The sequence below is a fragment of the Vicugna pacos genome, chromosome 32, assembly GCF_048564905.1.
Source record: "Vicugna pacos chromosome 32, VicPac4, whole genome shotgun sequence".
Classification (NCBI taxonomy): domain Eukaryota; kingdom Metazoa; phylum Chordata; class Mammalia; order Artiodactyla; family Camelidae; genus Vicugna; species Vicugna pacos.
This window is the reverse complement of record NC_133018.1, coordinates 1,365,040-1,392,932: the sequence shown is the minus strand read 5'-3', so window position 1 is coordinate 1,392,932 and position 27,893 is coordinate 1,365,040. Positions and strand designations below refer to the sequence as shown.

Sequence of the window (27,893 nt, the reverse complement as noted above, 5' to 3'; positions counted from 1 at the left end):
CAACTGTGCCCCGTCCTGAGCCTCCACGTGCCCATGCCTGGGGCAGGGCTGCACCTCCAGGGCCCGCCCGCCTCTCATGGCTCACAGCATCCCCAGCCTGAGACGCCATAGCTTAAGAAAAGAGCTCTTTATTCCACGTCGTCCGATATTTTTACACAAGTAAAATAAAATGCATATCTCTATATACCGCGATCCGGGCGGGAGGCGGCGTTCTGGAACAAACGCCCCTACCGCACCCTGTAAACATGATGGGGTGGAGACAGGAGGGGGTGGGCGGGCGGAAGGCATCCGTCAGGGAGGGTCTGCCACCGGTGCTGGCTGGTGGCGTGGAAGGGACCCCGTATGTACACACACCTGGCTGCTGGGGGGAGCCTCGTGGTTGGTGGCCGGTCAGCAGGGCCTAAGCACCGTCCACAGCACCAGCGCGAGGCCCAGCGGGGCGAGGCTGCCGGCGAGGCCGGGCAGGGAGCCGGAGCCCTCCACCTCGCCAGCCCCGCCGCCCCCACTGCCCACCTGGCCCAGACGGCACTGGCTGCGTGTGCGGTTCTTGCGGGAACAGCCCGGCCGCCGGCGAGGGCCAGTGGTGGGAGGGCCTGGGGGCTCGGAGCCCTCGGGCCGCACTGCAGTCAGCGGGGGCTCGGCCGAGCCAGGCAGAGTCCCGAACGGGGAGTCGTTGATGTGTCTTGGGCCCGAGCCGTTGCCTGGCGGGCTGTCGCCTGCTGGCACGCGTCCCTTGAGCGCATTGCCGGCCGAGGCCGGCCTCCCGGCCTCCAGCACCGAGGCCTTGTCCGCAGCGTCCGGCTGGCAGCACTTGGGTAGCCCCAGTGGCTCCTCGTCGGCAGGCCCGCCGGTCCGGATGGGACGGGAGGGCCGAGCGGCCACAGCGCAGCCCTCCAGGTCGGTGGCGGCCAGGCGCTTGAGGTCGCGGCCGGCCAGGCGTGGGGGCAGGCTGCAGGGCACCTCGGACGACGAGCCGCGGAACTGCTGCAGCCAGGCCCAGAGCGGGCGCGCCCGGCAGTCGCACACCCAGGGGTTGTCATTGAGCCGCAGGTACTGCAGGGCACGCAGGGGCGCCAGGGCCTCCGCGGGCAGCGCAGAGAGGTTGTTGGCAAACAGGTAGAGCGTCATGAGGCGGCCGAGGTCACGGAAGGCGCGCGGGTGCACGCGGGCCACGCGGTTCTGGTGCAGCAGGAGGCGGTCGAGGCTGTGCAGGCCGCGGAAGGCGCGCTCGGGCACGCTGGGGATGCGGTTGCCATGCAGGAAGAGGTGTGTGAGGTTGCCCAGGTCTTGGAAGGCGTCATCGGGGAGCGCCTGCAGCCCGTTGTCTTGCAGGTAGAGGTACTGCAGGGCGGCCAGGCCACGGAACAGCCCGGGGCCCAGCTCCTGCAGGCCGCAGCGGTCCAGGTGCAGCGTGTGCAGGCGGCCCAGGCCGTGGAACGTGGTGGGATCCACAGCACGCAGCTGTGCATTGTCGCTGAGGTCCAGCTGCTCGAGGAGCGCCAGGCCGGTGAAGGCGGCGGCATCGATGCGGGCCAGCGCATTCGAGTGCAGCCACAGGATGGTGAGGTTGCGGCAGGCGCGGAAGCTGGCGGCTGGCACGTATGTGATGCGGTTGCCATGCAGGAAGACGCGCTGGCTGGCGGCTGGGATGTCAGCGGGCACGGCCTGGAGACCCTGCTGCGGGCAGCTTGTGGTCACCTTGGGCTCGTTGTAGCACACGCAGGCACCTGGGCACGGCGCCGCCACCCGCCACGCCTGCAGCCACAGCACCCAGGCCAGCAGCTGGCTCCCTGCAGGCAGAGCAGAGGGTGGTTAGTGGGCAGGGGGCCCTGAGAGGCTGGGGTGAGCCCAGGATGCACCGCTGCCCTAGGAGTTCAGGTGCTGTGATCCCTGCTTCACTGGACATGCAGAAACTGCTGCATCAAAACAGCCAGGGGTCACATACTTCTCATGGGGAACCCACCTGCACACACCCACGTCACCCCGCCTGGTGCTCCAACATACACGCGCTAACAGGCCCACACCCCCCACGACCGAGGCACACGTGAAGGCCTCTTGGGACAGACGTGCAAGCCTGCAGACACCTCCTCGGGACTCTAGCTAACACAGAGCCAGCCCTCTTGGGCCTGCCCACTGTCCCTGTCCATCCCAGTGCTGTCCTAGCCTGTCTCTGCCCCTTCAGCCCACAGGCCTGGCTGGACAGAGGCTCCTGGCAAACACTCGAGGACAAGGCTGGCTCGAGCTTTAGCTCAACTGAGGTTGCAGCTCAGACCCTGTGCCCTGCCCAGGCCCCCTGGAACCCCTGAGGCCCAGGGCTGCCTGGATTCTGAGGGGGCATCACCACCTCGGGGAGCTGTACTTTAATGAAGGAACTGTATGGGCCTTGGTGGAGCCAGGACCCACAGCCCCGTCCGTGGCCCTCCTGCGGAGGTCTGGCGCCCACCGGGAAATTGCCCCAGCTACCCTAGGCGCAGGAGCAACTCGGTCATCATAGAATCAGAGCCAGTGCCGAAGGCAGGGACAAGAGGGCAGGTGGGCCCAGGCTGGGGGTCGGGGAACACATGCAGCCTGCCCCAGTAGCCACTCCAGGCAGGCTGCTCCCTCCCCCACACTGTCCTTACAGGGACACCTCCTGCAGCCTCCGCCCCTCGGCCTCATTCTCTGCTTGATCTCCTCCTCAGGGCAAGGAGCTCGCTCCTTCCCAGCCAGTCTCTGCCTATCCCAGCTGCCCTCAACCCTCCTGCCCAGACATGCTCCCAGCAGGTTCCGCCCCAGCCCCAGGGGTGCATCTCCCCTCTTCCCTCCCCATCTTGGGGCCTCACTGAAGACCAGGCCAGGCAGGACCCCTCCTGGGGTGCTGAACCCAGCCTGGTCTCACCAGCAGGGCCATATGCCCAGTACTGAGCTCACAGCCTATCAGCCCACCGTTAGAGCCACCTCTTTGAATGCCGAAGACTCTTTCTGCCTTCAGGAGTGAGTCTATTAAAATGTGAAACCCTGGGAGGGTTATGGCTTATCAGTGAACACTCCAGTTATCAGCTACCACCTGCGCTGACAGCTAACACCTTCCTTGGCAGCTAGCTGAGAGCAGGACTCTGCAGACACGAGGCCAGCTAAGTGCTGGAGCTGGAGCCAGAAGGGAGAAAGGAGAGGGCCACAGGCCAGCTTCCCCTACCCAGAACCATGACCTTGGGGCCCCCTGCCCACTAACTAGGTCCTCTGCCTGGGCCCGTGCACATGCTCACCCCAAGCCCAGAGCTTCAGCAAGCCCGGCCCTCCCCGCCGTCACAAGGAGCACGTCCTCCCCACAGCCTAGGGGCCCCCTCTGTCCCCTGTGCTCTGCTGGCCACCAGGGCTGGGCCATTTGTGGGCTGTTGGGGACATGGCAGCCCCAGGATCCCTAAGCCCTGGGCGCCCCTCTCTGGGCTGGCCACGCACAGGAGGCCATGAGGGGGCACCTCAGCCCGCTGTTCTATTTAAACTGCTGGGAGCCTCTCCCGGCCCTCTCTGTGTGGGCCTCTCTGGACAGCCAGGCCTGACTGTGCAGCCCCCACCACACCTCATGGCTGTCACGGTACGTCCGCGTGCTATGAAAGCAGTACTGCCTGCCCCAGAGGACTGCCTGGGGCGAGTGCGCTGGGGGCCCCGGTACTCCCCGGCCAGAGTCTGGACCTCACCACCAACCTGGCTATGTCAGCAGCCACGTCACCGACCGAACTGGGCTACCATTGTACCCTGACCCATGGCTCCCAGGCCTGAAGCCACGGGCTGTGAGCTCGGCTGTTGCTGGGGTCAGCTGACCGCCAGAATGGCCGACCCCTCCATCCTCCCCAAACCTGGGCTTCCAGAAGGCCGGAAGCCATGGGCTCGGGGCCCTGCCCACTTTACGATTGCCCCACATGAGGCCTGAGCCACGCCGTGGGGGCGAGTGTCAGAGAGGCCACATGGCACAGCCCTGCCAGGAAGCGGCCTCAAGCGCAGACATAGCCGCTCCCGCGGAGCCAACTGCCTTTTAGAAACCCACTTCTGAGTGTCGGTCCCTCCGCAGGGGCCCTGCTGTCAGCACGGCGGCCGGCGGTGGGCTCTCCCCTTGCCTTGGCCACAGTAATTGGCTCCAGCCTGGCCCCTCTTGGGGCCTGCCCGCTGGTCTCCATGGCAACCCCTCTGCTGAGCAAGCAGAGGGGGCATCTTTTTATGAGATAATCAAACCCAACTTTGCGGCATGTGCGCACATTCACAGCAGGGGTTCCGGAAAGCAGGCCCCTGCCAGGTAGTGGGAGGGCATCTCCTCGGCCCCAGCCCAGGGGTGGACCCCATCACTCACCTAATCCTGCCCAACCTAAAAGGCCTCCCCATCCATGGCCCCCATCCCATCCCCCTGCCTATCCTCTCAGTCCATCGCCCCCCACCACCCTGACCAGGCCCAGACCTCCCTGGCTTCTACAGCCCCCTGAGCCTGCCGGCCACTCTCTAGCCACCAGGTTTGCTCCCTCACTGATCCCGTCCACTCATCAGGGGCCCCTAGGCAGGGCCCTGCCTCACCTGCCTCTCCTTTCTCTCCCTGAAGCTGCCCACTGGCTCTAGCTGGCCACCTGCTCCCCAGCCCCACCTCCTATTTGCACCCAGCGGGGGCTTGCCTCCTGGCATACGTGGTAAGGAAACAGCCCTGCCGGCCTGGCTCTCATACATGGTCACACAGGGAACGTCTGCTCTGGAGCAGTGGTCGGGGCACGAGTGCTGCGGCTGGGAGAGGACCGGATACTCTTGCCTTGGGGGTTGGGGGACAGTCACCAGACCGCTCAGGGCCTCTCCTTCAGGCCCAGGAGGCTGGAGGCATCAGGCCTGGGCGTGGCCCCAGGGCATCTGCACTGCTCACCTGCCCAGCTCCTGGGCAGCAAAGGGCCTGGGTTCACTCCACGGTCTCTGCAGAGGGCGGGAAGGAAGGTGGAGCGGGGAGGAGGCGGGGGAGCAGTAGGGAGGGGAGCCAGGAGGGGCAGGAGGCTTCTCGGGATTCACCCGCAGGAGCCAGTGGACGGTGGGCAGACGGCGGCCGAGGTCAGCAGCTCAGAAACAGGGAGTGCAGGAGGCTGCAGGCACAGGAGGTCTTTGGTGTGTTCCCTGGCCCCCACCACTCCCAGGGCCCCCAGCCTGGGCTGAGGTTGCAGGGTTACAGCTGCCCTGAGGTCCAATGGGGACGCCTCTGTCCCCACTGGTGAGGCCATGGCAATGGCGCTAGGCTGGCAGCCTTGGAGGCCCGGAGCCTTTGGGCCTCAATGCCTCCCCACTGCTATGGGGTGGCTGTAACACCCACTTCAGGGGTCATTAGGAGGGTCCATCAGCTGGTATAAAAAAAGTGTGAGTCAGAGCTGTGTAAGAATCAGATTTTGGGGAGGTATCATGAGCTCATTTTACAGATTAGAAAACTGAGGCAGTGAGCAGTTACGCCATGGCCTGTTCCCACCTGGAGCCGGTCCAGGAGGAAAGGCGGGCGAGCACAGGAGACACAGGGCCACCTCCAGCCCCAGGCTGAACAGTGGCCCCTGTGTGGCCACGGAAGGAATGGGCCTGGGCTGTGAGGGCGGGACAGGCTCTGGCGGCACAGGAGGGGTCCTGTGCCATTGGCGGCTTGAGGTGGACATGTCCTGGGAGGCTCTGAGCTGCTGCCTGCCCCCAAGGAGGCTGGGGTCAGCAGGCTGTGAAGGAGCCAGTGGCTGCAGCCCAGCTAGGACATCCGCCGGCTCGGGACCCGTGAAGGGTCATGTCACAGACCGCGGTTACGGGCAGAGCAGGCGGCCACAGCTCGGCACAGCGAAGCCAGAAATAGCTCTGGGCGGGGGTGGGGAACACCACAGAGGGTCAAAGCTCCCCGGCACGGCTGCACTCACACCCCTCCCCAGTGCTGGCCCCCCACCAGTAACGGGCTCACCCGCCCGCCCCCGTCGTCCATCTGTCTCCCCTCGGTCGTCACTGCTTCTCATACTCACCACCCACCCACCTTCCGTCCGTCCTCCAGGCACAGACATGTGCGGGGCAGCACGTGTGGCCGGGGCGTCTCCCGGCTTTCTCCGGCTGCAGGTGCAGGGGGGAGGGTGGTAGCAGCTCTGTGGGGCCCCACACCACCCGCCCCCTGCCGCTGTGCCCCACAAGCCTTGTTCCTTACTGATCTTTCTGGGGTGGTGGCTGCAGGGGCAGGGCAGGTGGGCTGGCCAGGTCGGTAATGGGCAAGGTGACCCACCATGGCAGGAGGGTACTGGATGCAGGGCTGAGCAGTTCCAAGCACCAGGCCAAGCTGCGTGCAGTGGGGGAAATGGAGGCCCACCGTGGGCAGAGCCTACCTGAGGTCACATGAGACGTGGGCAGAACTGGGGCGAGCAGACCAAGCCAAGGCTGAGCCTCTCTGTCTCTGAACTCTCTGGGAGTCCAGTTTATCTACATTTTACAGGTGAAGAAAATGAGGTTTGGTGGGGAGGCCACTTGTTCACAACCCAAGAGCTGGTAGGATTCCTGACCCCATAGTATCCAGTTGCTGAAAGGCTTTGCTGGGCACTAAAGAGTTAAAGCACTTCTACCCAAACTTACCCATCAGCCCCACCCTGAACCCCAAATTTCAAGCCAACACAGCACCTGGGAGTTGCCAGGGGGCCTGGCCCAGCCAGAGCTGGAAGCCTTGGATGCAGAGCTCACCCACAATCATGTTCCTGAGGGGGACCCTGTGGTAGGGACCGCACTGGGCACTGCAGGCACGAGATAAGGATGTGGTCCTGGCTTGTGATACCTGCGGTCCAGGAGTGGACTGACCATGTGCCACATGGGGGATCAAAGGGGCCACAAGGGCCTGATGGGGCCCCAGACAGAAGCCCGCCGCCAGGGTGAAGATCCAAGACCCTCTGATGGGCAGGACCTCTGACGACCAAGCCTCAGGAGTCCATCCTTGGCCAAGGCTGGACTGCAGCCTGGAACCTCACCCTGCCCAGCCCTCATGCTCTTCACCTGACGCCCACCTTCTCAGCCCCCACCCAGGGAGCCTCATATGTAAGGCTGATGTCACCAGCACCTGGAGGCTCGTCCAGCCCCAGGATGCTGCCAGTGTAGGCCACATCCACCCTCATTCCAAAGACGCAGCCGGCATTCCCTCCCCCACAGAGGCTGGACCCCCCCCCCCCCAATTTCATCAGGCCACCAACAAATGCCTGCTGCCTAATTACCTGGAGAATTCTGCCTCCACGACCAGCTCATCAGGGTCCTGAAGCTAATTTAATCTGGCGGTGCGTGTAGGCTTGAGTCCCCACAGGATGCTAATGAGAAACCGGCCAGTGGCTGTCATGCCCTGCCCCTGGGGAGGCTCAGAAAAGGGGCACCCCCAGTGCCAGGGCCCGGGACCTACTGCCATACACCTGCCACCACGCTCACCTGTCTGCCCCGATCCCTGTCCACTGCCAGCTCCTATCCAGGACTGGGTGTCTTGCTTGGCAGGGCCAACAGTGCTGGGTCCTGCCTTCTCCCCAGTCTAGTCCCACCTCCTCCTGGGAACCCGCATCTGCCGCTTATAGGAAGCCGACCACTCCTGTGAGGCCCAGAGCGTCAGCCTCGGACAGGGCAGATGAGGTGCAGGAGAATGAATTTGGGGAGACACTTGGGGGACACTATGGGAGACTCAGGGACACTTGGGGTGCACACTCAGGGAGCGCACAGTAGGAGCGCAGTCCCAGGGCTTGTGCTGCTGGGACCTGGGTGAGTCAGGGAACAGAGCTGAGTCAGCCACACAGCAGCAGGGTTGCTGTGACGAGGCCAGACAGACATGGGAGCCCCTCCCAGGAGCCAGGGCAGGGGGTCTGCCGTCCTCTGCAGTGAGAGTCGACGAGTGTGCACACTCCCACGTGTCCTGAGCCCTCAGCACTAGTCAACACCACCAGCAAGGCAGGCGTCAGCCTCTGCCCGAGCAGGATCTGTCTGGCCATGGAAAGATAAACGCAGGTCTGCGGAGGCCCTTGCCTGCTCACCCAGGAACCGGCCAGTCCCACCCTCGGTGGCGGCGGCTGCAGCGACTAGCCCTGTCTGGAGGGAGCAGTGAACTGGAGCTCACCTTCCCCATCCCAGGAGAGTGGAACTCTCGCATACACTCTTGACCAGGCAGCTTGGGCCTCGCAGTGGGCATAATAACGGTGGTGGGGTGCTTGGGGGCTTTGAAATTAAGCTGGGCTGGCGAGGGTTGGGACAGTGCCAGCTGGGACCATGTCGGGGGGACCAGCAGGGCCTGCTGAGCACCCATGGCCAGAGGCAACTGGGGGGTCCGGGACCCTCAGCCCGAGATGCTCCCATTCGTGTCACCACTGGCAGAGGTCACCACATCCAGGTGGCTGTCTGTCCACAGGAAGGTCCGGGGATGCCCGTTTGTGAGAAGACCCTGCACGCCCGTGCCTCTCCTTTCCTGGACCGGGCTGTCCCACCTTCACTATGTCTTTGTTCTTAACGGGGACATCCTGTCAGCCTGAATCCTGACATCTTGGGAAGTGTGTCAGAACCGACTTGTCGTGTGCCCTCCTCCCAGCCCAAGTGGACGGTGTGGTGCTAGTGGGTCACCCTCTGCATGACCTGGCCACAGAGCCCCCAGGAGGGCGTGGGGTCCTGGGGCGATTGGACTGGCTTGGAGGGGCTGTGGTAAGACCCCCGCCACCCCAGAGGTGAGTGGTGGGCCTGCGCTGGGCAGACAACAGACAGCCCTGAGCCTCCCAGCATCAGAAGGCTGTGCAGGGCCTTCGTGGATGAGCTTGTCCCCTAAGGAGGCCCTGTCCTCCCCCTTTATACCCCAGCCTCCCACAGCACCCAGCGCCAGAGGAAGGGCCTGGAGAGGGGGACGGGTCCTCGGCCTCCCTGGAATGCCTGGGGCACAGACTTCCCTCAGTCCAGGGGGTTTCATCACACCCCACAGCATGGTGAAGGGAAGACTATCAACCCACTCCGCAGACAAGGGCTCTGAGGCTTACCGAGGTGAGGTGACCAGGGGCCACAGCACGGCCAAGGGACAGGGTCCAAGACCCCTCTCCTGCCATACCAGGTGACCAGGGCAGGCCCTGAGCCTCAAGGGACCCAGATAACAGGAAAGGAAGGCAGTCCTGTGCAGCGGGTCAGCTGCGGAGCCTCCCCTCCAACCCATGCTCTGAGCCCCCTGACCACCCCAGAGAGCATCATCCTCCACCCAAGCCTTTTGCCCCTTGGGCTGCCTGAGGTGGGCCCTAGGGCCCTGCAGCCCTGGGCTCAGATGCTGGCTCTGTACCCTCTCACCGAGTGGCTGGGGATGCTGTCTCCACACTGGTGACATGAGGATGACAACAGGCCAGCATTGGCCTCCCCAGGGCCCTGAGATGCCTCCAGCCTGGAACCCCACTGAGCACCTCCACCCAGACTCTGGCTTTGTGGCCAGCATCCTGCCTCATGGAGGATGGTGTGGGGCGCTCTGACTGTGGTCAGCCTGTCTCAGGTGACTCCTCAGGGAGGAGAGGCCCACAGCTCAGAGGTGGCCCCGTGGTGATGCTGATCGCTCTGCAGTCTTGAGGCCGCTCCCCACCTGGCCTAGCAGCCCTGCTTTGTCCAGAAGAGGCTGTGCCTGGGTGGGAGGAGGGCACGACAGCCAGGCTGTGCTGCAAATGCGCCCAGAACAGCCTCTCCAGTGGAGACAGGAGGTGCTCAGACAGCTGTGGACCCCAGCATGGACCAAAGGGCCTCATAAGAGACCTTTGTTCACCCATCCCCAGATTGAAGATGGTGATGCACACACACTACGAGGGGCAGGGATGGGGTGACAAGGCTGCCCGCTGGAGAAATGCCCAGAGGAAGGGCCTCCACCTCGGCCTCCAGGGTGTCCAGGGCAGCTCCTGCCTGACCACCCACCACCTGCCAGTGGACAAGCCCCAGTCTCAACAGAGCAGCATCTAAATACCTTCAGTGCCCCTAGCAAATGCTACCGGGAAACCAGGTGTCTGGAAAAGGTGCCAGTGCCCACAGAGTGGAAGCGACTCTAGAGGAAGTAGAACAGGTGAAACAGGACAAACCTACTTGGCGTCCTCACAAGGATAGAAGGGGGTTTCAAACAAGAACAGGGTGCTATGCACAAGGAGCTATCAGAAAACAAGAAGAGTGGCTGGAAGTTAAAAATAAAATTGCTAAAATTACCCCCCAAATCAATAGAAGGGTTGGAAAACAAGGTCAAGGAAGCCTTGCAGAAAGAAAAGCAAAAAGAGAAAGAGATGGGGAAAAATGATGAGATTCAGAAGACAAATATAGACCCAGCATTTGTATTAGGGAATTCCAGAAAGAAAACAGAGAACATAGAGGGGAAAGTCGTCAAAGAAATAATACCAGAAAACCTCCAGGAGCTGACGACCTGGCCCTGCGCTGGGTGAGTGCCTGGCACAACACGTGACGTTCACAGTGTGGTTTCAGGCCTTGGAGGCCCAGAGAGGAAAAGCGATAGGAGACAGCAAAACTGCAATGGCTTCAAACCCTAGGGAAACGATCTTCACCCGAGATTCTGGACCAGGCCAATCCAGCCTGAATAGACTAGCAGCATTCAAGGGCTCACAGGATGATCCTCACTGTGCCTTCCTTATTCAGTTAGCTGAGGATGTGCCTCAGCTAAAACAGGACATAAACCCAGAAAGAGAAAAACGTGGGACCCAGGAAACATTGCGTGAAGAAGGGCAGTCGTGGGCAGCTGTGAGGGGGCCACGCATGCCTGGCCCAGGTGGGCCCAGCAGGACATAGGCCTGGAGTGAGGCCTGCCAGGGAGAAACAAGAGACGCAGTAGAATGCCTGACATGCAAAGGACAGAGCACATGAGGGTGGCAGGTGGAACAAGAGAAAAAAGACAAAGTCAACCGTAAACTCTGGGAAAAACAAAAGGCCACACAAGAGTGGGAAGGTCAGCAGGTGGTGAAGAGCATCTATGTGACCTGGGTTAGGAAACACTGGTTATGAATTTAAATGACGATCGCAGGACAGCCCTGCTGGGGAATGTGCTAGAGAAGAGGGGGCGGGGGTAACGACTGCAGAAACGTGACGGTAACCACCTGGAAAGACGGGGACATGGCAACAGCGGCTGGCTGGAGGCAGGCTGGGGGCAGGTTTTAACTCTGAGCAGGACATGGTTGACCACAGTGTTACCTTTGTTAAAAGACTGCATGCTTGGCACTGAAATCTCAGGAACAGAGATAAATCAAAAGAAGAAAATAAAGTGTCTGTGCTAGAAGGTGCAGACACACGTGGGCTAGACGCAGGCGGCTCCGAAGTGCAGGGGGAGAGAGTGGGACCGAGAGCACGCGAGGCCTCCCAGTGCTCCGCCAGCGCCTGGCTGCTCCTCCTCCGCTGCGCAGCCAAGGGTGGCCAAGGACAGCCCTGCCTCCAGGGACGCTCCACGCGCTTGGCTCCAGAGGCCTCTGAAGTCCAGACTCTTGGAGGGACAGCTTCCAACCCGAAGCCCCACCTGTGTGCTGGGCCTTCCACAGTCCCACCCACCGCTGCCGGGCAGCCCCTCCTCAGCCCTGCCTGCTCCCAGTCCACAGCCCCAACCCCCCGACCCCAGACAGGGACCCTCAGGAGCAGGGATCTAGCGGGGCCCCTGGGGTGGGCGGCCTGAGCCCCTGGAGGGGGCTCCCTCTGATCTTGGCAGAGCACAAACTGGCCTCCCCTTGGCCTCTCCGAGAACCCCGACTGCGTTTCTGTATCCAAACCCACGGCACGCAGACAGGGGCGACGTGAAAAAGTAATTGCTCTTTTATTAACGAGTGATAAATTATTCCTATATGATTGTATGTGATAACTCTTCCTTATTTGAAATCAATTTGGGATGGAAATTGTTGGCGGCTTCTCACCAGCGAGGGTGGGAAGACCAGGCGCCGCTGCCTCTGGGAAAAACAGGTCAGTGTATTTTGGCTGCTTCCTGAGGCTGATGTGCGAGGCGCTCCCAGCGTGCAGGGGGCCGGCTGCCCTAGGGGCGGGGCACAGAGGGTGGCCTCCTTTCCTCAGCACCTGCCCCGGCCAGCGGACCCAGGGCATGACGCCCCCTTGGCCGAGGAAGGGTTAGGCTGGAGACCACCGTGGCCGGGCAATCAGAGGCAGGGGCCATCTGCAAGCCACACTCCACTCATCCCTGAATGTGACCCTGAGGACCAGGGCAGCCCAGCCTCTCACTCTGCAGGGGACTGACCCAGCACTCGGCCAGCCTCCCTGCCTCCTTGCCCAGGCTGCCATAGCTTGACTTTATGGAGCCTGAAAAGGCATTTGTCTTTTTCCTAAAAATGTTCCTAATGATTTCACATCCCCATTCCCTCCTCACAGCTCAACACATGAGGGTCCCCAGCGTGAGCCCAGGCCTGGGTCAGACAGACTTGGTCCCTGCCTGGTGCCCGGAAGGCCCTTCCGCCTGCTCATCTGCAGATGGCCTGTTTGAGGGGTTGCACACAGCAGGCGCTCAATAACCGCTGAGTGAAGTAACGGCCTCCCTCACACTGACCCTGCACTGTGTGGCCCCCTGGGCCAAGGTCAGCCCATGTGACGAGCCAGTAGACGTCAGGGAAGGGCGTGCCTCTGGCCGGTGCCCCCAGCCCCACAGGCCCAGCCTGCTCCGAGCAGTGCCCGATGGCCAGACCACTGTACCCCTTCTGCTCGATGCATTTGTAAGAGCCAGTTGCCTCCCTGCCAGGCTGCTCGTCGCCCACCATCCACCCTCCTGCTGCTCCCCTCACCCTCCATGGCTGCAGCCACGCCGCCCAGCTCAGCTCAGCCACTGCCGGCAACCTCTGCCTCTCAGGCCTGGGTCTGTCATCTGTGAACGGGGAGGTTGGCTCTGAGAACCTGACAAATCCCCAGGGGTGGGGGCCCTGACACCCCCTGCCTCTGTCCACTGCCAGGGTGCCCCCTTCATTCCACACCTCTGATGGTCAACTTGGCAGGCCTCTGCACTGCCCATTCCTGCTGGTTGCCTCCCTGGGCTGTGGGCTCCTTGGGGCAGGACCAGGGCAGGTGACAGCACAGCAGATGGTGCTAAAATGTCTGTCATGTGAGTGTAAGAAGCGTGAGGCTGCAGAGACATCATTCCTCAAGATGTCCAGGCCCAGAGAGTCCACGGAGCACCGACTCCCTGCAGGGCGAGGCACCGGCACCTGATGCTGAGGGCAGGTTCACATCCGCTACAGGCTGAAGGTCAGCACACCCAAATTCACAGGGGAGATTCTGTGTCCCCCATTTCATAGGCGGAAACCCTGATCCCCAGCGTGATGGCGTCTGGAGGTGGAGTCTGGGTTTAGGAGAGGGCGTGAGGAAGGGGCCCCACAATGGAATTAGTGCCCTTGTAGGAAGAGACACCTGGTGAGCTTGCTTGCACACAAGCACACGTGACGCCCTCTCACAGAGCCCGACCCCGCCGCACCTGGGCTCAGACTCCCGCCTCCAGAATTGTGAGAAAACACATTTCTGTTGTGTAAGCCCCCGGTCGGTGGTATTTTGTTATGACAGCGTAAGCTAATATAGCTTCTTTCTTAAAAGCCTGGTGTATTTTTCCAGATTTTCTACAATGCACACGAACCAGTAAAATCAGAAGTGTTTTTAGTTCACTCTGTTTGGTCTCGTGTGTCGACACTGGACGCGACAGCCTGCCCAGGGAAGGGTGGGTGAGGCCGTCCTCAGGCAGCGGGAGCCCCTTCCGAGAGCCGTGTGCTGTGGGGTCCCTGCCCACCACACTGGCTCCACAAGGCAATGGGAGAAGGGAGGGCATTGGGCGCTGGCTCTGCCATGGGGTGGGGGTGTGGGCAGGTTAGGCAGGTCTCCCAACCTCTGGGAACCTGTTTCCTCAGCTGAAAAGTGGAGACAACAGGACCACCTCGCAGGGTGTGGAGGCCAGGGCCCAGGTGGGGTCGGTGAGCACAGGGGACAAGGGATGTCAAGCCACAGCTAGGGAGGGCACACTGGTGCCTGACCAGACTGACCTTGGCCCAGGACCTACACTATGGGCCTTTGCTCAGGCGGCACCTGCTCTGGGAGGCCTGCCTGGTTCTCAGAACCGCACCACACCCAACCCACTCCCCTCCCCAGCCACAGCCAATGTGTCCATCTTCAAACCTGCCCCAACCCTGGACTCGCCCAGGTGGGGCCCCTGAGGGAGGAGGCGAGCAGACAGAGCGCATGGAGCTTAGCCGGGGTCTTGGCAGGGAAGGGGCATCAGGTAGGGGTCCTGTCGAGTGATGTGCCTGACCCCACTTGGGCCTCGGGGCAGTATGGGGACAGTGAAGCCCCCAGTGTCAGTGCCAGCCACCCAGCAGGAAATGAGCCACAGGGTTTCCCTCCCTAATTCCCACCGCCCGCCCCAGGGACACTCTGCCCCCCCCCAACGGCCGTGTGCTGACGAGCATGGCCGTACTGCTCAGACTTCCTGTGACCTGGGGGTGGGGACAGGCAGCCCTGGCATCACGGAGGGCTCCGCAGGGCACGGATCCCCCCCCCCGGCCACCACCCGCCTCAGGCCACCTGGGGGGCCAGGCCACGGCTCCAGCAGCAGGTGAAGGATGGAGTCCATTAGGGCCACCATCTGTCTTGTCCGTGACGGGCCCTCTCGGTGACATCCAGGAGGTATGTAGATGGAATATCTTTATGGGGAGAGTTTTTCTTTTGCCAATTTTCCAGCAGGAAGCCAGACACTTGTCACACCTGTCCCCGTGTCAGCCTCTGCCTGACATAAACTGGGGCTGAGGTGGGGAGATGAAAGGCAGCCTGGACACGGCCGGAATGCAGGAGCCACGTGTCACACGGCCGGGAGCATAGCGCAGCGGACCAGCCTCCTGCTGGGGCATGCCGCTGTCAGCCTCCACAGCTCCTGCCCCATCCTCCTGGCTCCAGAACCCCTCCCTCTGCACCCCTCTGGCCTCACAATCTCCTCCTCTGAACCCTGTCTCCCTCCTCCCGGCACCCAGTGGCCCCAGCGGCCCGGCCCCATGCAGCGGGCGTCCAGAGTCTCTGGGCTTCTGCTCCCAGCAGGGGCCCGCCCCCTCCCCTCCCCCTTGGCCAGCAGCTCCAGTGCCTCTTTCAGACCCAGGGCCAGTGTGGCCTCAGTGGGGGCCCTGTGGGGGGCCCAGGCCTCAGACTTTTCATCAGTCTGCCTGCACCCACACTCGCACTTTTCTCTTCTGGGACCTCGTGGCCTTTGGGGTGTCTCCCTGGGACCCAGAGGGCTTGGGGGCAGAACATGTCACAGGAATTAGAGGCCCCTGCTGCCCGGGGGTGCTGGTCTGAAAGGAATGCTAGAAAGCACTGTCGAGAGAATGGAGGTAGAAGCCAGGGTGGGGAGGGTCCTGCCCAAGGCGGAGTGTCACCTGCTAGGCCACACCCAGGAACCACAGCCCCAGGGCGTTCCTTGGCCCCTCCATTAGTCCCTGTCATGTGGGCAAGGCCACCTTGGGAGGGGTCCTGCTCACCGCCAGGGTGACAGTGACAGTCCTTCTGCTTCCTCAATGGCCCTGGGGTCTTGGCCCCCAAGAAGACCTAACAGCCTTGTCCCCACCAGGCTCACCAGCCACTGCCTTACACGACCTCACCCCTCAGGGGCCCCAGGGAGCCTGGGGCCAGGGGCCGGATGGGGAGTGACTGGCCAGCTCTGTGCTCTCTGAGGACGAGTCTGGGCTGGACATGTCCCGGGAGAGCAGGGAGGCCTCAACCAAGGCAGATGGAGGCAAGAGGCAGGAGACTGCGGGAGGGAGCGTGGCTGGGCTTTGAGAAGGGGGGCTGGGGTACAGGGCCCACTCCCAGGTTCCTAGCCAGGTGCGCTGTGGAGGCAGGTGGGAGACCTGGTTGCGGGGCGTCCTGTGCGACCTTGGGCCCCACAGCCCTCCCGAGACCCTCTAACGTGGTGGCCAGCCAGGACTGGTCTTTCTGGAATTTTGCTTCCAACCGCATCTTTGGGGACAGCAGATGCTTCTGGGCCAGAAGCCACACCAAGGGAACAGGTGGCCCACCACCCTGCTGCCCAGGCCCCGCTTTGCCCAAAGACCAGGCAGGAACCCAGACCGCCTTCCCATGGCACTAGAGGCTGGTTGGTGCAAAGTGAGCCACTGGGTGAAGTCTCCACACAGTGAAGGGAGAGGGACCCTGAACCTCCTTCCAAGTTAGTGCCGTGGCCGGCTCAGTGCCCACTTGCCCCGCCCCCTGCTGGGCCCCAGCCCCCCCCCCACCCCCAGCTGCTGTCCCTGCCTGAGGGCCTGCACCTCCCACCTCCATCCCACTCTGGCCCCCCAGCCCCATTTCTCACTGGGTCGCCACAGCATGAAATATACATCACAGACCCCCTTGGGCCGGGCGGCAAGGACCTCACGCAGAAGTGCTGGTGGGAAGGGGTAAGGGAGGCCCAGACGGGGCCTCTCTGCGTTCAGCATGGTGAGGCCCACACTCACCACACACCTGCCTGAGGGCCACCATGGTGTCCTCAGGGCAGGGCAGCTGGGGAAGACTTGGGAATCTGAGGAGGCCCCAGGAGGTGGGCCGCATTGCCCACTGGGACTCAGGAAGCCCCATCACCAGCCTCTAATCCCATAGTAAGTAAGTCCTAGCTCAGGGCAGGAAGCTCCACCAGCACAGGAAGGGGCGCTGGACTGGCCCTGTGGACAGCACTCACCACTGACCCCCGCTTCTCAACCTCCTATGCGACAGGGAGGCTCAGAGGGTGAGTGACCTGCCAGGTGCACAGCTGGCTCTGGGCTGAAGCCCCAGGCTCCCAATGCCAGGTCCTCGCCTGCCCTCCCCAGACCACTTCTCCGACAGGTGGGCACCTCTGCTCTCCCTCCAGACCTATGCCCTGGAGGGGGGCCGCCCACCTGCTGCCACCTGATGGCCAATGGCCATCCGCAAGGGCTAGGACCACCGGCTCCTGCGACTGCTGGGAGCTAACTCCAGGCACTACCTGAGGCCACCCCACCTTTGTGGCTCCCTGCACCCCAGTGCCAGGCCTGGGCTGGACTTGGGGATGTGGACATGGGGAGGCAGACAAAGGCATGCATGCCAGGTGCTGGGACCAGGGAGCCAGGGTGGATGAGACGTTCCTGAATGAGATCTCTGGTCCATGCCTCATTAGGGGTATAGACACAGGAGAGTGTAGGCAGGAGGTGCCCAGCTGGCAATATGTTTTAGGAAAGCATCTCAAAGCCTGAAAGGAGGATGAGATGGCCGGCAAGGAGCTGTGGGCGTCCATGGCCATGGGCCCAGGAGGGGTCCGGTCCACAGCAGGCCCTCAGTGAGCGATAGAAGGGGGTGGGCAGGGTGGGGTCAGCCTTGATGTTGTACTTGCCTTTGGGGAAGGGTAGAGGGAGGTGGCCAGGACTCTGGATCTTGGGCCTGGATGTAGGGGTGGAGAGGCAGGTGGTACGGGGGTGATCACCACTGGACAGGCTAAATCTGGGGGACTCAGGACACCCAGTGGAGCAGAGCTGCATGTGCAGGGGAAAGTGGTATGGAGCTGCTGGGTGGGGGCAGCCCGGGAGCCCGAGACCCCCACTCATCCTCATGGGTCTGGTGCACAGCAGGGAGGCAGCAAACATTTGCTGACAAACCATGGGACCTGAGGGCCAGAGTGGAACTTGTTGACGGGCCAGGCTGAGGCCTCAGAGCTGGCCCTTCCAGGGAAGCCAGGAGGCCAATGAGTCTGTGGGCTGTGACTTCCCAGCTGGCCCTGAGACCTTCTCCACCCTCCATGCCCAATCTTTGCCCCTTACTCTTTACTAAGCACCTACTATGTGCCTGGAGCTGCCCAGGATGCCATGAGCCTAACCCATCCCCACTGGCCCTGCACACACCCCACCCACCTCCCCTAGAGCCCAGCACCTCGTACACCTTGGATTCAGAGAGTTTTCCCACTGAGCTGGGAACACCGCCTCTGTCAACAGCCTTGGATTTCGGACACAGACGCGGCCTCTGGTGACCAGGAAAGGGCGGTGCTGCCCAAGGTCACACAGCGAGCTGGTGCTGCAAAGGCTGATCCAACGGCTGCCCAGATTTCAGGGTAGGGAGAATTTTGGCAGGTCTCGAGCCCGCCCCACCTGGGCTCTGGCAGGAGGTAAATAAAGGCAACATCTCGACAAGGTCACAGTGGCTGGGACAGACCATGGACACCATGCTGGGCCCAAGCAATCTTGGAGGCAATCTGAGAGGGCTCCCTGGAGGAGGTGAGGGGGCTCAGAGCCCCGCCTTGGCCTGAGCCCCTCAGCACTCCACCCCCTTCCTCAATGGGCCCCTCACCCGTCAGCTTCAGCCTCAGCCTGACATTTCCCGTGACATTTGCTGCAAAGAAATAGAGCCATAAACCCAAAGGTTAAATTTGCACATTGCTTTGCTGCCAGGAGAGCTCAGTCCCTCCACCCACTAGGTGCCTGGTCGAGGGTATGGGAGATGGCCCACCCATCCCTGGGGCCCATGCTGGGGGCCCAAAGGTCCCCCAATGCCCTCCAAAGGACCTCAGCCACTGTTTCCCAAAATGGGTTCTTGGGCCCACCAGGCCCCGAGCATGTTATACAGGGGCTCCTGTCAGAGGCACGCCCACTCGCAAGCTGGAGGCCCTTAGATGCCCTCGGTAAAGAAGCTCCGTCAGCACCTCTTACCCAGCCAGGCCCAAATTTGCTTGACCACAAAACCCTTGTCCAACCCCCACCAACATTTCGTGGAACCTCAATTCCATGGAGCATGATCTGTGATGGCATTAGGCCAAGAAGCACCCCCCAGGCACCAAGCAGCTATCTGAACAAAGCTGAGTCAGCTCCTGACACCCTGGTCCCTCCACTGGGCTCCCCATGTCGCCATTGGCCCAGCTCCACGTGCCAGGACCTGGGTAGGGTTCACCACCTGCCAGGCCCACCGGGGCCAACCCTAGGCCCTGGTCTCTGCACATGCAGCACCCCCCATGGCCCCTCTGGGAGGGCTGCCAACAGCCCTGCCCTTCAGCTCCACCTCCTGGGCCTGGCTGCCCTGTGTCCTGGGTTGGTGGTGGGCAAGGCTGTAGGACAGGGCCTCCCTGGCCCATTCTCCATCCCCTACAGGGTAAGACGCAGGCCCACTCAGTGACAGGACTGTCGGGACACTGCAGGGCAGGCGCGGGGGATGAGTGAAGGGGCAGGAGAGCTGCAGCCCCGAAGCGCCGGCTGCAAAGGACTGTCCGCGAAGCACAGTGGAATCCTGATCAACTCCTGGAGGCGGACTCCTCACCACCAGCAGAGACGTGACCCCAGGTGCGGGAGAGGTCCGAGGGGCCAGTCCTTAAGAGGCTGGGAGGGGCTGGGGTCCGGCCTTATCGCCTGCTGGGGGAGGGGCACATGACCATGCCCCCGGGGGACCTGGAGGCCCGCATGGAGGACATGTCTCCCAGTGTCCAGTTGCACAAACATAGCAGTGAGAGGCCAAGGCAGCTCTGGATAAATAAATAAATTATGGTGCATCCTCGGGGAGGGATTCCACACACACCAGCAAACCCATGATGCACAAGAATAGTTCCCGACGTGCAAAATGTTTAAAATACAGCGATAAAAGAAGAAACTGCAGCACAAAACACCGGGTGTGGTGGGGCCCGGGTGGGCCCACACACTCCAGCGACAGCATAGGGACAGGCAGGGGTGTGGACATCCTGCCCACCCTCGGGCTGGGCTGCCATTTTCAGCTCTGTGGCCACCTGTCCTTTACAGCATTTTGTCCTATAAACTCAGGTGCACAAGGATCACATCCCTCCACCTGCCTGGCCCAGAGCGAGTCTGACCCGCCAGGAATGAGTGAGTAAATGAGTGAACTGGTGTCTGGGTGAAAGCAAAGGCAGCGTCTGGGGTGGGGTGTCTGGAGGGCGCAGGAGCAGGCAGGCCACAGGGTGGGAGACACCGAGGCTGAGAGGCTGCCAAGGCCTGGCCCTGAGAGGCGGGGGATGGGGTGGGAGTGGGGGGTGGTACCCAGAGGTCAGAGCCCTGGGCACGGGGCAGCCTGAACTTCGCTGACTGTGCACAGCCAAGAGCCCTCGGCCCCACGACGGGGCCCAGGGGCAGGAGTGTCACTCACACTCACTCCTTCCCACACTCACTTCAGTTCAATTCACTCATCCTTCGTGAACACCTTCCCTGTGCTCCGTGCTCCTGACCTGTTTCCAGATGCACAGACTGAGGCTCCATGGAGACTTTCTGGCCACAGGCCCAGGAAAGCAGGAAACACGGCCCTGTGGGTGAATTCCTTCTGCCCCCACTGGCCGGGACCCTCCTGCTGCACCAGCTGCCACAGGGTCCTTGCCACAAAGCCCCAAATAAAGGCCAGGGCAGGGGGCGTGGAGGGGCCGGCCCAGTGTGCTGGTGGTCCCGGGGTCAGCAGAGGGAGGGTGAGTTCGGGTCCAGAGAGTGTGGAGGAGGCACACTGCACACGCCGGCCCCTCATTGTCTGTCACTCGCAATGAATAACAGCAAACAAACCCGGCCCCACCATGAGCCCCGGGCAGCTCTTGGCCTCCAGAGCTCGAGCGCTTCTCCTGTAGACCCCCCGCAATCCCTCGCGCTTGTTGGGACCCGCCGGCCCAGGCTGTCCTCCTCCATGACCACAGGGAGAGAGCCCACCCTGACCGAGGGGCCCCCAGCGGGCCGTTTCCTCACGCAGGGAAACCACGGCTGGGGGTTCTGCAGGCCCCTCGCCGGAGAAGGGCAGAGTACAGATGCTGCCCCAGTGCGGAGGCCACATTGAGGGCCACTTCACACCTCCCGTGGTGCCCACTTTCCTTCCCTGCCCCCCAGCTGCCCACCCCCTTCTCCAACTCCCTGTGACCTCTACGGGCCTTTACTTCCCCATCTGCAGATGGTGAGGGGGAGGGTTCAACTGGCAGACCCAGGGCTCCTGGAGGGCTTCCCTGCGTGGAAACCGCCGAGTTGGGGGAGGGGTGTTCTGAGTATTTTGAAGACAGAGGCACTGGGGTCAGAACTCCATGGGGGCCTCACCCCTTAAGTGCCCCCAGCCACCCTGAGGGAGGCCTGATTACTGGCCTACGTCACAGGTGAGGAGACTGAGGCAGAGGTAAAGTGTCACACCCAAGGTCACATCACGGTCCGTGGCTGAGCCAGGCCCCACGTGCAGGCCTTATTCTCCTGCCATGCCACACGCAGGAATCAGGGTTGTGAGCAGCCCTCTGCCAGGTGGAATCTGGGTGTGACACCACCTGACTCAGGACCTCACCTGGGAGCTGGCTCCTCCCTCACTTCAGCAGGAACAGGAGTGGAATCGGTACCCAGTTTATAGATGGAAAGACTGAGGCTTAGAAAGGGAGAGTGGCCACCTCCACTGCCTGCCCCACCAGGGGAGCCACCCCTCTGTTTCACCCACACGCCCTCTAAGGATGACCTGCTGTCCTCATTCCACAGATAAGAACACTGATGGTGGTGGGGGAGCAGCCTGTGTGGCCTTGCCTCTTGGAGCCCTGGGGGGGCTCCTCCTCACCATAGTGAGAGCGGGTCACCAGCACCCTCACCTCATACCCCCACACAGCACCTGAGGCAGGTGACACAACACAGAACCCCTCACCAAGAAGGCTCTTGCATGGAGACCCCCAGGCACCCGGGGCAGAGCCTTCCTGAGGTCACTCTGGGTCAGCCATAGGGTGGGCACACACCTGCCCTGAGCTGGACCGAGCAGCAGACTGTAGAGTACGCCAGGGGACTGGCCTGTTTGTCATGGTGTTGACCTGGAGGTCTGAATGGGCCTTCCTTGCCCAGGTGGGTCCCAGCCCGCAACAGCCAACATTGCCCCAGCATGGGGGCGGGGGAGGAATCGGACATTCCTTCCGCCTCACATCCTGGGCTGGGGCACACTCCCTGAGCCTCTGCTAGAGATTTGGGCAGAACCTGGCCACGCCTGCCTGGGCACTCAGGGGCACCCACGGCCAGAGGCAAAGAGACATATGCCGATGTGCTCACAGGAACACGCGGTGGTCATGCGAACAGAGACACACGTGCAGACGCATACTGAGTTCACACACACAGGCCACGGGCCCTTGGAGTGGGGAGGAAAATACCAGCACACGGCAGGAGGCATAGGTGGGGCCGGGGTCCTGCAGCCCATTTCTCACTCTCTGAGCTCCGGTTGCCCAGCGCTTCCCCCTTAACACACGTGCATGTAGGCACGGGAATGGGTCCCTTGGAGGGGCCCCAGTGTGTGCCAAGTGTGGAGACCACAGCAGGCATTGCTATGTGCATGCATGGCCGTGGGCGTGCAGGCGGGGGCGAGGACATGGTTGTGCACCCACAGCATGTGTGCGCGTGCACACAGGGCAGCCTGGCATGTGTGTGCACATGCGGTGTACAAGTGTGCAGCCCTTGTAGACACGTGCACGTGCAAAGAAACGTGTGTGCAGCCTGCAGCACCGTGGACATCAGCGGGGCATCGAGGGGAGGGGGACCAGGGGAGCACTCTCCAGGCAGGGCATGCCCAACTCCCCCAGCAGGAGGTCACCCCCAGCCCCATTCCCAGGACCTTACCCCAGGTAGGGGGAAGGGTCCCAGGAGAGCTGCCAGGGAGGGGATGGTGGGAGCCCCAGCATCTCTGGTGCCCCTCAGCAGAGCCCGCAGGGGCTCTCAGGCTGCGGATAGGGGGTGCTTGGTTGCTGCCTTTCCACGCCCGTCCCCTGGGGGGGAACAGCTCTGGCCCAGCCCCGCCCCCCACGCCCTCTACTGTCGCCAACGCCCCCATTCATCCTGCTGCGGTCTGACCCCAGAAAAAACGACCGCTCCTGGGCTGAGTCCGCGGGGCAAGGATGGAGGCAGCTGGACACCCCCACCCCTGCTCGGTACCCGCGCTTCTGCAGACCTGCTCGTTAACCCCTTCGCGGCCGGGGCGCTCCGAGGCTGGACCCCACCCTTCCAGCCAGCAGCCCCCACCCCAGCCCCGCCGCCGGCCCCACCGCCGCCGCCAACTTTCCTGGGAAGCGGCAACTTTTCCTGCTGCCTCGGGCTCCGCCCTCCCGGGGCCGGGGTGGCACTGCGGTGGCCTCGCTGTCGCGCGGTGACCCTCCGCAGCCTCGGCAGCCCGGGCGCGCCCCGCGTCTCGGGAGAGGCTGCCTGGGTCCCCGCCCGCCGGCCCGCCCGGGCGCGGCACTCACCTCCGGCGGACGCCCTCTTCATCTTAGGGGTCGGGCAGGGCGCGTCGGGGACCGAAAGTCGCTCCGGGGCCGGCGCCCGTCTCCCCGCGGCCGGGTCCGCATCCAGGCGCCGCCGCTCCGGCCCGGCCCCGGCCCGGCCGCGGGACGAGGCTGCGCGCTCCGCCCGGTCGGCTGGGCTGGCGGGCGGCGGCGCGGAGGCGAGGGCGGCGGGCCGGGAGCGGATGAATGTTTTATGGGATCATGTGGTTTGACGCGCGAGCGCTCCACCGGGTCCTCGCCGGCCGGGCCGGGCGGGGCGGGGGCGGGGCGGGGCGGGGCCTGGCGGCAGGCGGGGCGCCCACCTGCGCGCGCCGGGCCGGGCCGGACCGGCGGGAGGGGAACGGGGCGCGGAGCGCGGGGCGCGGGCGGGGGCGCGGGCCGGGGGCGCGAGCCGGGCCGCGGTAGGCGCTCAGCTCGCCCCGTGCAGCAGTGCCGCGCGGCCCCGGACAAAGGCGGCGCGTTTCTAAAGAGGCGGCGGCCTCTGCAGGCGACCGCGGGGATGGCGGCCCGGCCCGAGCGGGCTGGGGGCGCGGGCCCAGGGCGTGGCAGCCCGGGATGGCGGCGTTTTGGGGGTCCCCGAGCGACCAGCTCCCCGAAGGGCTTTGTCCGCAGGCCTGGGAATGCAAGGTGTGCCTCTGCCTGGCCCACGCCCTTCCTCGCCTCAGTAAACCCTGGAGGCCAACCCCCCTGCCCAGCAACCCTTTGCTGAAGGAGCAATGCTCCAGTTTTCAGTTAGAAAACAGACAAAAAGCTCAAGAGACTTCCGAGGTCCCCACCTGTCTTTGTGGCCCTCTCTGTGCCACCCCAGGGAGGGGACTCAGTCACAGTCCTGCTCCTACCTCCACAGGTGCCCCTCCATCTGTTCCCTCCTGTGGAATGGGGTCTCCAGCCCAGGAGTTTCTCTTCGAGCCCACTAGCTTAGTACTCCTACCTCCACAAAACCAGGTTAGGTGCCAGAGAACCAGTGACACACACTCACACCCCAGGCACACCTGCACAGGCATCCCACCTCCATCTTCTGCATGGGGATCTACCTGGCCTCACAGCTAAGCTCCTGAGTGCATCCCAGAATCTCCAGCCAGCTGCCAGGCCGGCGTCCCTGCAGGCTGCCCTGCACGTGGAGGAAGGCTGGGAGCTGGTCAGCCAGATCTGGACCAGCCTGGCAGGTAAGAGCGTCACATGGACGGGGGACTGGCTGGCAGAGTTGGTTCTAGTCTGTAGGATCCCATGCCCAGGGCAGGCCTTGGGCCCTCTCTGTGACTGGAGCATCCTGGTTGAGGTCTTGGTGGTCCAACTGGGAACCCAGCCCATCCTGGTGATGTGAATCTGAGGGACTTGGTGACTGGGAAGCCTGGTACACTCTGCCTCCCCACCAAACCAAGCCTCCTGACTATGGAGGCGGCATGGGAGAGGTCAGCAGAGCGCAGGAATCAAGGCCCACTGGCCTCACCCAGGGCACGTAGGACCTGTCTGAGCCCGGTGCTCCCATCTCAGCACAGAATCACAAGCAGCCTCCTGGGCTGGAGACCAATGGCCGTGCCCATGCCAGGCTGGCCCTCTGGCCTGGTGTGGAGGCCACACTGCCCAGACCCCTCTGGCTGCTGCTCTGTGGCCCTGACCACACCTCTGCCTGCTGCGTCCTTGCTGCCCCTGTCGCAGTCTTGGTTTTCCAGGTCATTGTGGAGTGCATGCAATTCCCAGACACATAGGAGGTGAAGAGAGCCAAGACCCCCCAGCTCCTGTGCACTTGTGCCCGCCCCTGGCCAGGCACCCACAGTACCTCCCCGGTGGGTACTGGTTGCTGGGAGACTCTTTCCTACAGCAACACAGAGGTGTGTGCCCCTTGTGTAGATGAGGACCTGAGGCCAAGTCCACAGAGCCAGCAGGAAGTTGAGGCTTGTCCCCTATGCCAGCTCTTCCCCTAGGGTCCCTGCATACAGCAGCTCCCAGATCAGGAAGAGTTCTCCCCACAGGGCCATCTCTGACCAGATAACAAGCCATGTGGCCATCATTCTGAGGTCAGGGCTGGTGTGGACCAGGATCCCATGCTCCTGGGTGGCTGTAAGGATCTAGAACCCCGGGCGGGCCCACCACTGCTAAGATTGTGCCCTGCCTGCCTGTAGGTTCAAACCCCCTCCTGCAGCAGCTGGGGGCAGCCATTCTGCGGCACAGGTCCACGTGTTTCAGCCACCAAGCCCGGATGCTCCTGGTTGTTCTGACCTGGGACCTAGGCCTACCACCTGCCCTCAGGTATGTGCTGTGGGAGTGGGGCTGAGGCCTGCAAGCCAGCCACTGTGGGCCTAGGAAAAGATTTCCTGTGCCACCACACACCCAGTCAGCACCTTGGCCAGCGCCTTCCTAGCTCAGCCTGTGGGCTGACTCCTGGGTGTGGGTGGTGGGTGTTGGCTGGGAGGAAGGGGGAGGTAGGTGTGGGGCAGCACTGAAGGGGCTCCTGGCAGGCAGAAGGGGAGCTGAGCAGGGCTGGGTGGAAGGTCAGTCGGCCTCCAGCAGGACACAGCTGGCTCCTCAGGCTAGAGAGCTGGGGAGGACAAGCTAAGGCACATTTATCTGGGTATGGGCAGGCCCAGGAAAGCATGAGCCTGTGGTCAGGGAGCACAGCCAGCCCCAGGGATCAGTGCCTGGGGAAGGGGCCAGAGACCCCATGGGAAGAGCCTGGCTCCATTGCTGCCCATTTCCTGGAACACCCAGCATGGGTGGAGAGATGACAGGCCATTTGGGCCTTGCCAATCTGAGTTCCCCAGGGTTTCTGGACACTTGGCCCTTGAGATTAGGAGTGAGCATGGATTGGAGACTGCAGACTGGAGACTGGAGCTCTGCTCCTGGGGCTGAACAAACTTGTCACCTGGGATTCTGCCTGAATTGCCCCCCCACACACCCACCACACATAGGCCAGGGCCTTCTGTCAGCTCACCCACCACATCCCTCCAGTGAGGCCACATGCAGGGCTGCCTCACCCCCCTGGTCCTGGGGACTAGCCTGTGAGGTCAGCCTGTCAGGCATGAGAGGGCCCTCCCAGCTGTGTGACCTCAGCCCATCCCCTTGGCCTCTCTGAATTTGAGGCAGCTTGTGGATAAGGCAGACACTAATGCCTCCTGGGCTATGTCAGCTTGTCAGCTTCCCTCCTTTGTCCACCTCTCCTGTTCCCTGAGAGGCCCACACAGGGCCCTAAGAGGGCACCGTGGAATTCTCCCTCAAACCTCCAGGTCTGGTAGAATCCAGCTTGGACGAGGGGCCCCTGCCGCTGTGGTGGTGCTGGGTGACAGAACAGGGCTCAACCTGCCCAGAAGCTCCAGGAGGGCTCGTTTCCATCCTAGAGAGACACACCTGTGGTGGCTTTGCTCTTGCAGCTGGAGTGGTGCCCACGGGCATGCAGTTCCTCCACACCCTCCCTGGGGAGGGGCAGGGAACAAAGGGCACGGTCTCTGTCACACACGTTTTGGGACATCCCCGGGCAGTGCAGGGGAGATCCTGTTAGGAGGCTCAGAGAACATGCAGCACATCTGCTCTGGCCTGGGTGCTTCTCCAATGTGACCCTTTCTGGCACTCTGGTGGGTGGCTGGGAATGTGGTCCTAATGCCAGGGAGCTGGGGGGGGCACCAGCCTGCCATCTGCTCTCTCCACGGAGGGCAGCTGCCTGCCCAAGGCCCAACAGGACTCTGTGCCAGGCCTGCTAAGTGCATCATCCCGTTCTGTCCTGTGGTGTAGACATCACCACCACTACCCATTTCATAGACAGGAAAATGGAGGTCAGGGGCACCCAGGACAACCCACATCTGGCAGCCCCTCCCAGGATGACCTTTGCCCACAGCTATTACTTCACCCAGAAGCCCCCACCACCCTCCGGGCTGCAGACGGTGTCTCGACCTTCTGTCACCAGCCCTGCACCCCCGAGGAGCCCCTCTGCCCAGCTTCAGTGCGTATTAGGCCATAATTAATCTGCTTCCTCATCTCTTATTCATCAAAGCTGCACACAGCAGCAACAGGGGCCAGCGCAGGGAGGGGCCGATATCCCAGTCCCCGGCAGCATCTCCAAGAATCCCACTGGGCCTGCCCATCTCCAAATGCCTCCAACCTCCACATCAAACAGAGGCTCCCTCCCACAGGATGGCCTCTTGGATTCCACCATGTTGGATGTGCCCCTTGTGGGGACACCTGTACCTCCCACCTCCCTGAGGCTGCTGAGGATGGTCGATGAAGCGTGTGCATGGGCCTGTGTATTACACAGTGGTGGGCCTCACCTCGTCCCCTACCTCTGATTCCTGTGGCCGGTCTCCAGGATGGGAGCCAGAGCCTGGAGAGGGGAGGTGACTCAGGTTGAGTGGGATGTGCAGCACTGACACCTGACCCCCAAGGCTGGATCTGCCCCTTTGCTGACTCCTGGGATGGGGGTGGTGAGTCCCCAGGTCTCCCTAGTGGTTGCTGGTAAGGGGGCTTAGTGTCCTCTCTCTGTGAGTGAAGGCTGCTGGCCTCTGTCTGCATACCAGCTGGGGCTGGGGCTCGGACGCTTCTGGTCCCTGAGGGTCCAAAGTGAGGTGCAGGGGCAGAGCTCTGGAAGGCAGGGTCCCCAGGCTGTGTCCAAGGCATCAATGCTTGATTCATGCCCCTCCCCCACCCCTGCAGGGAATGCGGATCCTTCCAGAGCCACCCACCCGGCAGTGACAGCTAAATTGGGAGCCGCTGTTCACACCGGGAGCCCTGC

General features: G+C 62.8%; 1 protein-coding gene across 1 annotated transcript; it reads right to left on the bottom strand.

Annotated features, from left to right (window-relative positions):
- Nucleotides 1-112: 112 nt before the first annotated feature.
- Nucleotides 113-23,310, bottom strand: RTN4R (reticulon 4 receptor). The gene is made up of 2 exons (XM_072952961.1): nucleotides 23,135-23,310; nucleotides 113-1,790 (listed from the first exon to the last, which is right to left on the bottom strand). Exons 1-2 carry the CDS (start codon nucleotides 23,154-23,156, stop codon nucleotides 391-393), a joined length of 1,422 nt encoding a protein of 473 aa, XP_072809062.1. The 5' UTR covers nucleotides 23,157-23,310; the 3' UTR covers nucleotides 113-390.
- Nucleotides 23,311-27,893: the final 4,583 nt, after the last annotated feature.